The 13,441-nt window shown below is 51.0% G+C and overlaps 1 protein-coding gene across 1 annotated transcript; it reads right to left on the bottom strand.

Moving 5' to 3' along the window:
• Nucleotides 1–248: 248 nt before the first annotated feature.
• LOC121878506 lies at nucleotides 249–692 on the bottom strand. The gene has a single exon (XM_042384764.1). It carries the CDS (start codon nucleotides 690–692, stop codon nucleotides 249–251), a length of 444 nt encoding a protein of 147 aa, XP_042240698.1.
• Between the last annotated feature and the right edge of the window lie 12,749 nt (nucleotides 693–13,441).

Here is a 13,441-nt window from a genome sequence, read left to right as displayed (position 1 = left end):
CCCTTTCCCCCTTACCCCTCCCCTGCTTACCTTCTTCCCTCCATACCCCCATTTCTCCATTCCTCCCCCTGTCCTCCTCCCCCTTCTACTGAGTCTTGGGGGGAGGGGGGTAGTCTCGCTACTCTTGGAGGGGGGAGGGGGTCTTCTTTGTTCGTCTGGTCTTAACCTTCATGCCCCAGGAAGAGTTAAATAAGGTCAATGTTATTTATTGTGACTTCAGGAACTGTTACTTGAGGTCAGCGTTACGTTTATGAGCCCAGGTTACATACATTATTGTTACTTATATTTGTGAGGTCGGCATCTATCTGGATAAGGTCGGCATCTATCTGGATAAGGTCGGCATCTATCTGGATAAGGTCGGCATCTATCTGGATAAGGTCGGCATCTATCTGGATAAGGTCGGCATCTATCTGGATAAGGTCGGCATCTATCTGGATAAGGTCGGCATCTATCTGGATAAGGTCGGCATCTATCTGGATAAGGTCGGCATCTATCTTGATAAGGTCGGCATCTATCTTGATAAGGTCGGCATCTATCTTGATAAGGTCGGCATCTATCTGGATAAGGTCGGCATCTATCTGGATAAGGTCGGAATCTATCTTGATAAGGTCGGTATCTATCTGGATAAGGTCGGCATCTATCTGGATAAGGTCGGAATTTAAGCGCTGTGAATACTCCAAGTTTACCGACATTTCCCCACGGTTATTACATTCAAGTTTGAGGGAAATAATAAAATTTATTACGAATTGATTGGTGTCTCGGTGTCTGTCTCGGTGTCTGTCTGTCTGTCTGTCTGTTTCAGCTGTTACATGGAAAGCTTTTTGGATACATTTTTTTATCACCTGAGGATTAACTACCCAGGCTTATTTTACCTGATAATTTAACTCCCTAACGTTAACTGGGGGTTAGGTTTGTGTTAAATTATATTAGATTGGCATTAGGTTAGGATTAGGTTATGCTAGCGTTAGATTAGGTTAGGTTAGAGTAGGTTAAGTCCGCTAAGGTAACTTTAGGGTATTAAAAGATCAGGCGACATAAGATAGGGAGGGGAGGAGTGTTAATCTTAAGGTAATCCAACATTCTTCTCTTGCTGTTAAAGGTGACATTCAAGGTCACCAAAGTTCACGGAGGTCACCGTCATCAAATAGTAGACACGAAGGCTGGTTGGCTGGCTGGGGTCGGTCCCTCGTTGCTGTCATCAATAGTTTTCAAGATATCCTAGCCTAGAAGGTCATTTTTATTAGGTCAGAGGTCACAAGAGGTCAACAAAAGGTTCATATCAGTACAATTTGACTGATGTTGATAGCTCGGTCAGTGTTTCAGTGATGGTGTATGGGAGTGTCATTCTTGCATCTATTTGACCCCCTTATCCCCCTGACCCATTTACCCCTGATCCCCTTACCTCTTACCCCTGACCCGCTTACCCCCTTACCCTTGGCGCCCTTAGCCCTTGACCCCGTTACCTTCTTACCTTGACGCTTTTTTCCCCTTCCCTTTCCTTTGGCGCCCATACCTTTCACTTTACTTCTTACCACTTACCCTTTAACCCTGACCCCTTGACCCCTTCCCCCCTGACCCCCGACCGTGTTAATACAGGAAAGGTCACCAACACGCTCTCCTACCCTGACGTCATGACTAACAGTGATACATTATCTACTCGCTGTGGGGCAAAAAATAAAAAAACATTTAGGGAAACTTTTGTTGTTGCGTGAAATACAACTGTAGTAGCAGGAGAGTTGAGGGAGGAGCCTGACGAGGGTAACACCGTACACCAGTTTGTTCTATCTGGTCACGAGGAGTCGACCTTGGCTGCTTCATGCTGAGGTCACTGTTACATTCATAATTTAGTTGTGTTTTTTTTTCTATAAATTCCTCGATATTTTTACTCCCTTGTAATTTATTTATTTTTCTCGACCAATTCATGTTAAGTGATAGTGTGTCAAGGTTTGTTTTTATGTTGTGGTGTGGTGTGGTGTGGTGTGGTGTGTGTTTTTGGTGTGGTGTGTGGTTGATGTGTGGTGTGTGGTTGATGTGTGGTGTGGTATAGTGTGGTGTGATATGGTTATGGTTGTGTGGTTACTGGTTGTGGGTGGCCTTGGTAGATATGGGTGGGGGTGTTCATTGATGGGTGTGGGAGGTGGGTGTGGGGGTGGCCATGGCACCAGGGTGGCGTCACAGCTGTCATGCTTGGTCATGTGGTTACATCATCAGCTGGCGTCATCGATCACGGACGGGAGCTGGGTGGGCGGTGGGCGGGAAACCATATACAGCTATGAACGTTTGTGTCACACGCCGTTGCCCCGGGATAACAGGCGTGGGTGACCAGCTGCCGGGCGTGGGTGGGGGTAGGGGGTGACGAGTAATACTGTGTGTGTGCCGGCAACAATGCATGGCGGGTCGCGTGGTAGTTTACATGACGGCAGTGGTGTGGGAGGTGGTGTGGGTAGTGGTATAAGGTTATTTCTGGTTATCAGTGAGGAGAGTGCACGTGGTAATATAGATAATAGTGTAGGTGGCACTGTAGGAGGGTGTGTACTGAGGTAGGCGGTGTAGGAGGAGGGAGAGACTAGATACATGTTTTAGATGGTGGTGAAGTTCATGGCATTTTAACATTGATGAAAATTTAAGGTACCATTCACCCTTACCCCTCTCTGTCTGTCTGTCTGTCTGTCTGTCCACCTTCACCACCACCACCACCACACCCTCACCACCACCACACACCCTCACCACCACCACACACCCTCTCCCCACCCACCACACCACCACACACACCTTCACCCACCCACACACCCTCCCACCCTCCCACCACCACCCCTCTCCCACCACCACCACACCACCACACACCACCACACACCCACCACCACACCACCACCACACCCTCTCACCACCACACCCTCCCACCACCACACCCTCACCACCACCACCACACACCCTCACCACACACCACACACCCTCACCACCACACACACCCTCTCCACCACCACATACCCTCACCCCTCAGTATGGTGAGGTGACGATGACTAATAAAGAAACTGTTTGTCAAGCGCGTGAGGGAGTCCGCCCTTCATGTCCCCTCAGCATAATGACAGCAGCTTTTAAGTAAAGTTTCAACATAACTATTTATATTCTCTTATAGTAGGACACACACACACACACACACACACACACACACACACACACACCCTCTATCTCCCTCTATATATCTATCTTTCTGGTGATGTAGGTGTGGTAATTTTAATAGTGTAGGCGATGGTGTGTGTGTGTGTGTGTGGGGAGGAGGTGGTGTGGTGGAGAAGGAGGAGGTGTGGTGGAGGAGGAGGTGTGGTGGAGGACGAGAGGAGGTGTGGTGGGGGAAGGAGGAAGTGGGGGAGTGGTGGTGGACAGAGGGAGGTGTAGTGGGGGAAGGGAGGTGTGGTGGTGGAGAGGTGTGGGTGGAGAAAGGAGGTGTGGTGGAGGAGGAGGATGTGGTGGAGGAGGAGGGTGTGGTGGAGAGGAGGTGTGGTGGAGGAGGAGGTGGTGGGGATGTGGTGGGAGGACGAGGAGGTGGTGGGGAAGAAGGAGGTGTGGTGGTGGAGGAGAGGAGGTGTGGTGGAGGTGGACAGGGAGGAGTGTGGTGGGGAAGGAGGGAGGAGGTGTGAATTGAGGTGGAGGTGTGGGGGAAAGGAGGTGTGGTGGAGGAGGAGGTGTGGTGGTGGACAGGAGGAGGTGTGGTGGAGAGGAGGTGTGTGGTGGAGAAGGAGGTGTGGAGGTGGACGAGGAGGAGGTGTGGTGGGGAAGGAGGAGGAGGTGTGGTGGTGGACAGGTGTGGTGTGTGGTGAGAAGGAGGAGGGAGGAGGTGTGGTGGAAGGAGGGTGTGGTGGTGAACGAGGTATAGGTGTGGTGTGGTTAAGGAAGGTGTGGTGGTGGAGGGTTTAGAGGTGGTTGGTTGCGTATAAGAAAACGATTATCATTCCATGTTTACGGTATAGGGTGACGGTAATGGGAGAGAGAGGCAGTCACTACTCACTACCAGGAGGAACAGTGAGTGTAGTGAGGGTGTAAGGCATGCAAGTGTGGTAGTATGATGCTATACAGGTAGTGTTGCTTATTACCCCCTCTCTCTCTCCCTCCCCTCCTCTCTCTCTCCCATCCTCACCAGCCTGGCGCATAACCAAGTCCGTGGTGGTTACATCATGCTTGGGTGGGGGAGGGAGGGAGGCACAAGGTCAATGTTCCTGCTCATGTTGACTCCAAACATTACCTCCCCATCCCCCCTCACAGGCAGAGGATGTACTCACCAACCCCCCTCTCACAAGGAGCAGTGTCAGCACCCCAGGGTCAGGGGCAGCGGAAAGGTGTGACAGGTAAATTTTGCACTCCATACACCTGAGATATAGAGATATACAAGGAAAGATGTTATGATGGGGTCTTGGAAGTAAAAAAATAAACGTTTATATACGAGGTAACATAAGTCAGTTATTGGTGATAGTGATTAGTGGGAAGTGGTGATTAGTGGTGACAGGTGATGGTGATTAGTGGTGACAAGTGATGGTGATAGTGGTGACAGGTAATGGTGATAGTGGTGACTAATGATGATAGTGGTGACTGGTGATGGTGGTGACAGGTGGTGGTGATGGTGGTGACAGGTGATGGTGATAGTGGTGACAGGTGATGGTGATGAGTGGTGACTGGTGATGGTGGTGACGGGTGATGGTGATAATGGTGACAGGTGATGATAGTGGTGACGGGTGATGATGATAGTGGTGACAGGTGATGGTGATGGTGGTGATGGTGATTAGTGGTGACAGGTGATGATGATAGTGGTGACAGGTGATGAGTGATTAGTGGTGACAGGTGATGGTGATAGTGGTGACAGGTGATGGTGATGGTGACTGGTAATGATGATAGTGGTGACAGTGATGATAGTGGTGACAGGTGGGTAATAGTGATTAGTGGTGACAGGTGATGGTGATAGTGGTGACAGGTGATGGTGATAATGGTGACAGGTGATGATAGTGGTGACAGGTGATGGATGATAGTGGTGACAGGTGATGATGATAGAGGTGACAGGTGATGGTGATAGTGGTGATAGTGATTAGTGGTGACAGGTGATGATGATAGTGGTGACAGGTGATAGTGATTAGTGGTGACAGGTGATGGATAGTGGTGACAGGTGATAGTGATAGTGGTGACTGGTAATGATGATAGTGGTGACTGGTAATGATGATAGTGGTGACAGGTGACGATTAGTGGTGACAGGTGATGGTGATAGTGGTGACTGGTAATGATGATAGTGGTGACAGGTGATAGTGATTAGTGGTGACAGGTGATGGTGATAGTGGTGACTGGTAATGATGATAGTGGTGACAGATGAGGGTGATAGTGGTGACTGGTATGAGATAGTGGTGACAGGTGATGGTGATAGTGGTGGCAGGTGATGATGATAGTGGTGACAGGTGAGGGTGATAGTGGTGACTGGTAATGATGATAGTGGTGACAGGTGATGGTGATAGTGGTGACAGGTGATGATGATAGTGGTGACAGGTGATAGTGATTAGTGGTGACAGGTGATGGTGATAGTGGTGACTGGTAATGATGATAGTGGTGACAGATGAGGGTGATAGTGGTGACTGGTAATGATGATAGTGGTGACAGGTGATGGTGATAGTGGTGACTGGTAGATGATAGTGGTGACAGGTGAGGTGATAGTGGTGACAGGTGATATGGTGACAGGTGAGGGTGATAGTGGTGACTGGGAATGATGATAGTGGTGACAGGTGATGGTGATAGTGGTGACAGGTGATGATGATAGTGGTGACTGGTAATGATGATAGTGGTGACAGGTGATGGTGATAGTGGGTGGACTGGTAATGATGATAGTGGTGACAGGTGAGGGTGATAGTGGTGACAGGTGATGATGATAGTGGTGACAGGTGAGGGTGATAGTGGTGACAGGTGATGGTGATAGTGGTGACTGGTGGTGATGATAGTGGTGACAGGTAATGATGATAGTGGTGACTGGTAAATGATGATAGTGGTGACAGTTGATGGTGATAGTGGTGACAGGTGATGATGATAGTGGTGTACAGGTGATGGTGATAGTGGTGACTGGTAATGAGTGATAGTAGTGGTGACAGGTGATGGTGTGATATAGAGGTGACTGGTAATTTGAGAAGTGGTGACAGGTGATGGTGATATAGTGAGTAACAGGTGATGATTATAGTGGTGACAGGCGATGTTTATAGTGGTGACTGGTAATTATGATAGTGATGACTGGTAATGATGTTAGTGGTGACAGGTGAAGATTGTTGACGGTGATACTGATAGTGGTGACTGATGATGGTGAAAATAAGCATTTGTAATGGTGTAGTGATGAGTGGCGGTTAAGGATGTATTAAAGGTCAACCTGCTGGCAGATGTGTTGTGATGACTGTGTGATGCACACGTGTGCCAGTAATGAAGGCATATGCACGCTGGTCCACTGTCTGTCTGTGTGTGTGTATGCTTGAATAAAGATATGACGAATCTAAATTTAAAGGACGCACACACACACACACACACACACACACACACACACACACACACACACACACAATATGTGAAATGTTTACAGGTATTTTGTGTATTTTATTGTATATATATATTTAGTATCAATATATTAACAAGATCTTTTTCTCCCTACAGGTGAGTTAGGTGGCCGCCCTTGCTGTCTGGGGTCACCCCACTGGTAACACTGCTTTTGTACCACGCTCGGAGGTTGGTAACACTGGTTATTTACTAGTGTGTGTGTGTGTGTGTGTGTGTGTGTGTGTGTGTGTGTGTGTGTGTGTGTGTGTGTGTGTGTGGTGCGTACGCTTGCGTGTGTTATGTGCATACGAGCGCATTGTGTATGTGGGCGAACAAAGTTGAATGTCCTTATGCAAATGAATATGTAAATTGAAGTGTGTGTGTGTGTGTGTGTGTGTGTGTGTGTGTGTGTGTGTGTGTGTGTGTGTGTGTCCAGGAACAGGTGTGGGGTGCACTGACGTCACTATTACCTCAAGAGGTTGCCAGATGTAGTCTCCAGTATAGGAAAAGGATGATGAGAAGAGAGAGAGAGAGAGAATAAATGAATTGGGAGAACAAGAGAAAATTACACACGAACAAAGACCGTGGAATATGATGATGAGGGAGGAAGAGGAGGACCCGAGGAAGAGGAAGACCCGAGGAAGAGGAGGACCCGAGGAAGAGGAGGACCTGAGGAAGAGGAGGGCCTGAGGAAGAGGACCCGAGGAAGAGGAGGACCCGAGGAAGAGGAGGACCTGAGGAAGAGGAGGGCTCGAGGAAGAGGAGGACCCGAGGAAGAGAAGGACCCGAGGAAGAGAGGACCCGAGGAAGAGGAGGACCTGAGGAAGAGAGGCCCGAGGAAGACCCGAGGAAGAGGAGGACCTGAGGGAAGAGAGGAGGACCGGAGGAAGAGGACCCGAGGAAGAGGAGGACCCGAGGAAGAGGAGGACCCGAGGAAGAGGAGGACCTGAGGAAGAGATGACCCGAGGAAGAGGAGGACCCGAGGAAGAGGAGGACCTGAGGAAGAGGGTGACCCGAGGAAGAGGAGGACCCGAGGAAGAGAACCTCGAGGAAGAGGAGGACCCGAGGAAGAGGAGGACCCGAGGAAGAGGAGGACCCGAGGAAGAGGATGACCCGGAGGAAGAGGAGGACCCGAGGAAGAGGAGGACCCGAGGAAGAGAAGGACCCGAGGAAGAGAGGACCCGAGGAAGAGAGACCCCGAGGAAGAGACCTGAGGGAAGAGGAGGACCTGGAGGAAGAGGAGAGGACCGAGGAAGAGGAGGACCCAGGAAGAGGACCCGAGGAAGAGGAGGACCCGAGGAAGAGGAGGACCCGGAGGAAGAGGAACCCGAGGAAGAGGATGACCCGAGGAAGAGGAGGACCCGAGGAAGAGAGGACCGAGGAAGAGAGGGGGACCTGAGGAAGAGGAGGACCTGAGGAAGAGGAGGACCCGAGGAAGAGAGGACCCGAGGAAGAAGGAGGGACCCGAGGAAGAGGAGGACCTGAGGAAGAGGATGACCCGAGGAAGAGGAGGACCCAGAGGAAGAGGGAGGACCCGAGGAAGAGAAGGGACCCGAGGAAGAGGGAGGACCCGAGGGAAGAGGAGGACCCGAGGAAGAGGACCTGAGAAGAGGAGGACCTGAGGAAGAGAGGAGGACCTGAGGAAGAGGAGGGCCTGAGGAAGAGGAGGACCTGAGGAAGAGAAGGACCCGAGGAAGAGGAGGACCCGAGGAAGAGGAGGACCCGAGGAAGAGAAGGACCCGAGGAAGAGAAGGAAGGACCTGAGGAAGAGGAGGACCGAGGAAGAGAAGGACCCGAGGAAGAGGAGGACCTGAGGAAGAGGAGGACCCGAGGAAGAGGAGGACCCGAGGAAGAGGGGAGGACCCGAGGAAGAGGAGGACCCGAGGAAGAGAAGGACCTGAGGAAGAGGAGGACCTGAGGAAGAGGAGGCCTGAGGAAGGGAGGGCCCGAGGAAGAGAGGACCCGAGGAAGAGGAGGACCTGAGGAAGAGGAGGAAGAGAAGGACCTGAGGAAGAGGAGGACCCGAGGAAGAGGAGGACCTGAGGAAGAGAAGGACCTGAGGAAGAGAGGCCCGAGGAAGAGGAGGACCGAGGAAGAGGAGGACCCGAGGAAGAGAAGGACCCGAGGAAGAGAAGGACCCGAGGAAGAGGAGGACCGAGGAAGAGGAGGACCCGAGGAAGAGAAGGACCCGAGAAGAGGAGGACCTGAGGAAGAGGAGGGCCCGAGGAAGAGGAGGACCTGAGGAAGAGGAGGACCCGAGGAAGAGAAGGACCGAGGAAGAGGAGGACCCGAGGGAAGAGGAGGACCCGAGGAAGAGGAGGGCCTGAGGAAGAGGAGGGCCTGAGGAAGAGGAGGACCGAGGAAGAGGAGGACCCGAGGAAGAGGAGGAAGAGAAGGACCGAGGAAGAGGAGGACCCGAGGAAGAGGAGGACCGAGGAAGAGAAGGACCCGGAGGAAGAGGAGGCCCGAGGAAGAGGAGGACCGAGGAAGAGGAGGACCCGAGGAAGAGGAGGACCCGAGGAGGATTTACCACTACTATCACTACTACCACCATTACAACCACCATCACCACAACTACCAACATTACAACCACTTATCACCACCACTACCACCATCACCACCACAACTACCAACGATTACAACCACCTAATACCCACTACCACCACCACAACTACAACGATTACAAACCACCCATCATAACACTACCACCACCACCACCACCACAACTACCACCACAACAACTACCACCACCACCACACAACTACTAGCACCACCTCACAACTACTAGCGCCACCACAACTCCACCACATTACAACCACCTATCAATACCACTCACCACCACCACCACCACCACAACTACTACCACCACCACACACAACTACTACCACCATTACAACCACCTAATACCACTACCACCACCACCATTACAACCACTAATACCACTACCACCACCACAACTACTACCACCACCACAACTACTAGCACCACCACAACTACCACCACCACACAATAGCCAGAACTAGTAACACCACTTTAGGTTTTAGCAGGATTATTTTTGGGCGACTTAAACCTTGTGTACCCCACGAGTGAGAGGGAGAGAGGAAAGGGAGAGGGAGATAGGGAGAGGGAGAGGGAGATAGGGAAAGTGAGAGGGAGAATGGAGAGAAGTAGAGAGAGGAAGGCCGAGATAAAGGAGAGAGGGGAAAATGTAGAGGGAGAATCAGAAAGGGAGAATGAGAGAGTGAGGAAGGGAGAATGGAGATTGTATGTGTTCATATGTATGTGAAGTCAGTTTGTGTGTGTGTGTGTGTGTTAGAGAGATGAATAAAGCTGCCAGAGAAGAAGAAAAACTGAAGCACAGAGGGGAGAGACGTGAAGCTAACTGCCTGAGCTAGTACACACACACACACACACACACACACACACACACACACACACACACACACACACACACACAAAGTTCTCACGGTAGGGTGGGGGGTATTTGAGAGATGGGGAGAGGGGGAGATAACGGCAGGTGGGGAAGGGGAGATAACGGCAGGTGGGGGAGTGGGGGGAAGGTGGATTGAGAGAGGGAAGGAAACAGGTATAGGGAAGGAAGGAGGTAAGGAGGATGACAGGCAGGAGGGAGGGAGGATGGATGGAGGGGAATGAAGGGAGGGAGGAAGGTATTGGAGAGACACTGCTACCCACCACCCCACTCCCAAGCAGAACGGCAGACACGAAGACACAGCGGAAGGCAGACAGGAAATAACAGCGGGAAGGCAGACAGGAAGACACAGCGGGAAGGCAGACAGGAAGACATAGCGGAAGGCAGACAGGAAGACATAGCGGGAAGGCAGACAGGAAGACATAGCGGGAAGGCAGACAGAAGACACAGCGGGAAGGCAGACAGAAGACACAAAGGGAAGGCAGACAGGAAGACACACAGCGGGAAGGCAGACAGGAAGACACAGCGGAAGGCAGACAGGAAGACATAGCGGGAAGGCAGACAGGAAGACACAGCGGGAAGGCAGACAGGAAGACACAGCGGAAGATGCTAAAATGAATGACGGAAACAAGGAGACGCGTACATCCGGGAGAGAGAGAGAGAGAGAGAGAGAGAGAGAGAGAGATGATGATGAGAGACAGCGAAACGGATGGAGATTGATGGAGATAAAGTAATATGATTTAAGATCAATATATACTTAAGAGATTAACGGAGGAAGGGGAGGAGAAAGGTAGGGAGAGAGAGAGAGAGAGAGAGAGAGAGAGAGAGAGAGAGGTGGAGGGGAAAAGATGGAAAAAGGAGGAGGAAATGGAGATAAGGAAAGGAGGAAGGATACAGTTTTCTCTCAAAATTTCCTCAGATGTCCTGTCCTTTTCGCACACACACACACACACACACACACACACACACACACACACACACACACACACACACACACACACACACACAAGTGGCTCGGGTGGTGGTCAGCAAAAGAGGTGCCCCAGGGTGTCCGGAGGGTAATGAACCACCCCTTCTCTCTCTCTCTCTCTCTCTCTCTCCTCTCGCCTCTCTCTCTGTCTGACTCACCAGGTGCTCCCTCCCTCCCTCCCTCCCTTCATCCACTATTACCCCTGCTTGCCTGCCTGCTTCTACCTACTTCCTAGTTACCACCACTACCCGGCTCTGCTTGTGCTTGTCTACCCGCTTTGGCTTTCACCATTTAGAACGCACTTTCCTTCCTCCTTTCCTCCCTTCCTCTCTCTCCTTTCCCTCCTTCCTTCTCTCCCTTTCCTTTCTTTCCCCTTTCTTACTCCTTCCCTTCTTCCCTACTCCCTCCCTCTCTCTTCTTCCCTCCCTCCCTCCCTCCCTTTCCGCCCTTCCTTCCTTCCTTCCCTCACTCGCTCCCTCTTCCCTCCCTCAATTCATGCATGACGCCCTTTGTATCTCTGTATTACTCTTTCTGCATGACAGCTTAACCTTCCACTACCCTTTCTCACACCATAATCCTGCGCCATAATCCTGCCCCATAACCCACCACCGAAATCCTGCTCCATAAGCCTGCGCTCTAACCCATCACCATAACCCTGTACCATAACTATGTACCATAACCTTCCACCATAACTCAGCGCTATAACCCACCACCATAACCATGCACCATAACTCAGCGTCATAAACCACCACCATAACCCTGCACCATAATTCAGCGTCATAAACCACCACCATAACCCTGCACCATAACTCAGCGTCATAAACCACCACCATAACCCTGCACCATACTCAACGCCATAACCAAACACCATAACCCTGTACCATAACTCAGTGCCATAACCAAACACCATAACCCTGCACCATAACTCAGTGCCATAACCCACCACCATAACCCTGCACCATAACTCACCACCATGACCCAACACCATAACCCTGCACCATAACTCACCACCATAACTCAGCGCCATAACCCACCACCATAACCCTGCACCATAACCTTCTACCATAACCTCACACTACAAGATGAGAGATGATATGATGATGCTCTCTCTCTCTCTCTCTCTCTCTCTCTCTCTCTCTCTCTCTCTCTTCTCTCTCTCGCAAGTAGAGAGAGAGAAAGAGAGAAAAGCAAATACATACAGATATAGAAAGGGAGGAAGAGAGAGAGAGAGAGAGAGAGAGAGAGAGTAGGGGAAACTGATACAGAAAGAGGAAGAGTACAAAGAGAGGTAGAGTGAGGAAAATGTGTATAAAGTGAAGAGAGAGGGTGAAGGGAAGGAGTGAGGAGAGCAGGTGAGGGGAAGGAGTGAGGTGAGCAGGTGAGGGGAAGGAGTGAGGAAAGCAGGTGAGGGGAAGGAGGAGGAGAGAAGGTGAGGGGAAGGAGGAGGAGAGAAGGTGAGGGAAGGAGTGAGGAGAGCAGGTGAGGGAGAGAGGAGGAGAGCAGGTGAGGGGGGAGGAGTGAGGAGAGCAGGTGAGGGGGAGGAGTGAGGAGAGCAGGTGAGGGAGAGGAGTGAGGAGAGTAGGTGAAGTGAGAGGGCGATGAAGAACAGGAGAGTAGACCAGGGGTGGGGTGGGAGGAGACCTCTTATGAGAGACCTTGACTGTGATTGCCTCCCTCTCTCCTCTCCTCTCCCTCCTCTTCTTTCTGAGGATGCAAGAGTAAGGAAGAAGAGAGAAGATGGAAAAGGTGAGAAAGTAAGAAAAATATTGGAGGAAGACTAATAGGAAGAGGGGAAGAGGAGGAGGAGGAGGAGGAGGAGGAGGAGGTGGTGGTGGTGGTGAGGGATAGGGGAGGAAGTGAGGAGGCGGGGTTGAGTGGGAGGTGGAGGTAGGGTAATATAGAGAGTTCACTCCCCCCACCCACTCCCCGCCACACACACACACACACACGCAAAGGCATAAAGGCATCTACGCATGCACTTGTAATTACTCTCATTTTACAGAGATGCAAAGCAGAAGAGAGAGAGAAGAGAGAGAGAGAGAGAGAGAGAGAGGGAGAGAGAGAGAGAGAGAGAGGCGTTGAGTTAAGAATGAAGGACAATAAACAGTACGAGGGGTAGAGGTAATGAATTATACCGGAGAGAGAGAGAGAGAGAGAGAGAGAGAGAAGAGAGGAGAGAGAAGAGGAGAAGTAGGGTACGGCAGGAAGGAAAACGGTCGAAGAAGGTTTACATAAGTGTGTGTGTTTTGTTTGTGTGCACCCGTGTGTTGTGTGTGTGTGTGTGTGTGTGTGTGTGTGTGTGTGTGTGTGTGTGTGTGTGTGTGTGTGTGTGTGTGTGTGTGAGGGTGTGTGTGTAAGACATTAATTAACAGTATTAAAGACCACAGGACGTGGCCTGCTTCCTCTGATGTACTAATATGACGTCACTTGTGGCACCAGTACCCGGATGTCCTGATGGTGACGTCACACGTGGCACCAGTAACCGGATGTCCTGA

This window comes from Homarus americanus, unplaced genomic scaffold, assembly GCF_018991925.1.
Source record: "Homarus americanus isolate GMGI-L3 unplaced genomic scaffold, GMGI_Hamer_2.0 scaffold41027, whole genome shotgun sequence".
NCBI classification, from domain to species: domain Eukaryota; kingdom Metazoa; phylum Arthropoda; class Malacostraca; order Decapoda; family Nephropidae; genus Homarus; species Homarus americanus.
This window is presented reverse-complemented; position numbering and strand designations above follow the sequence as displayed.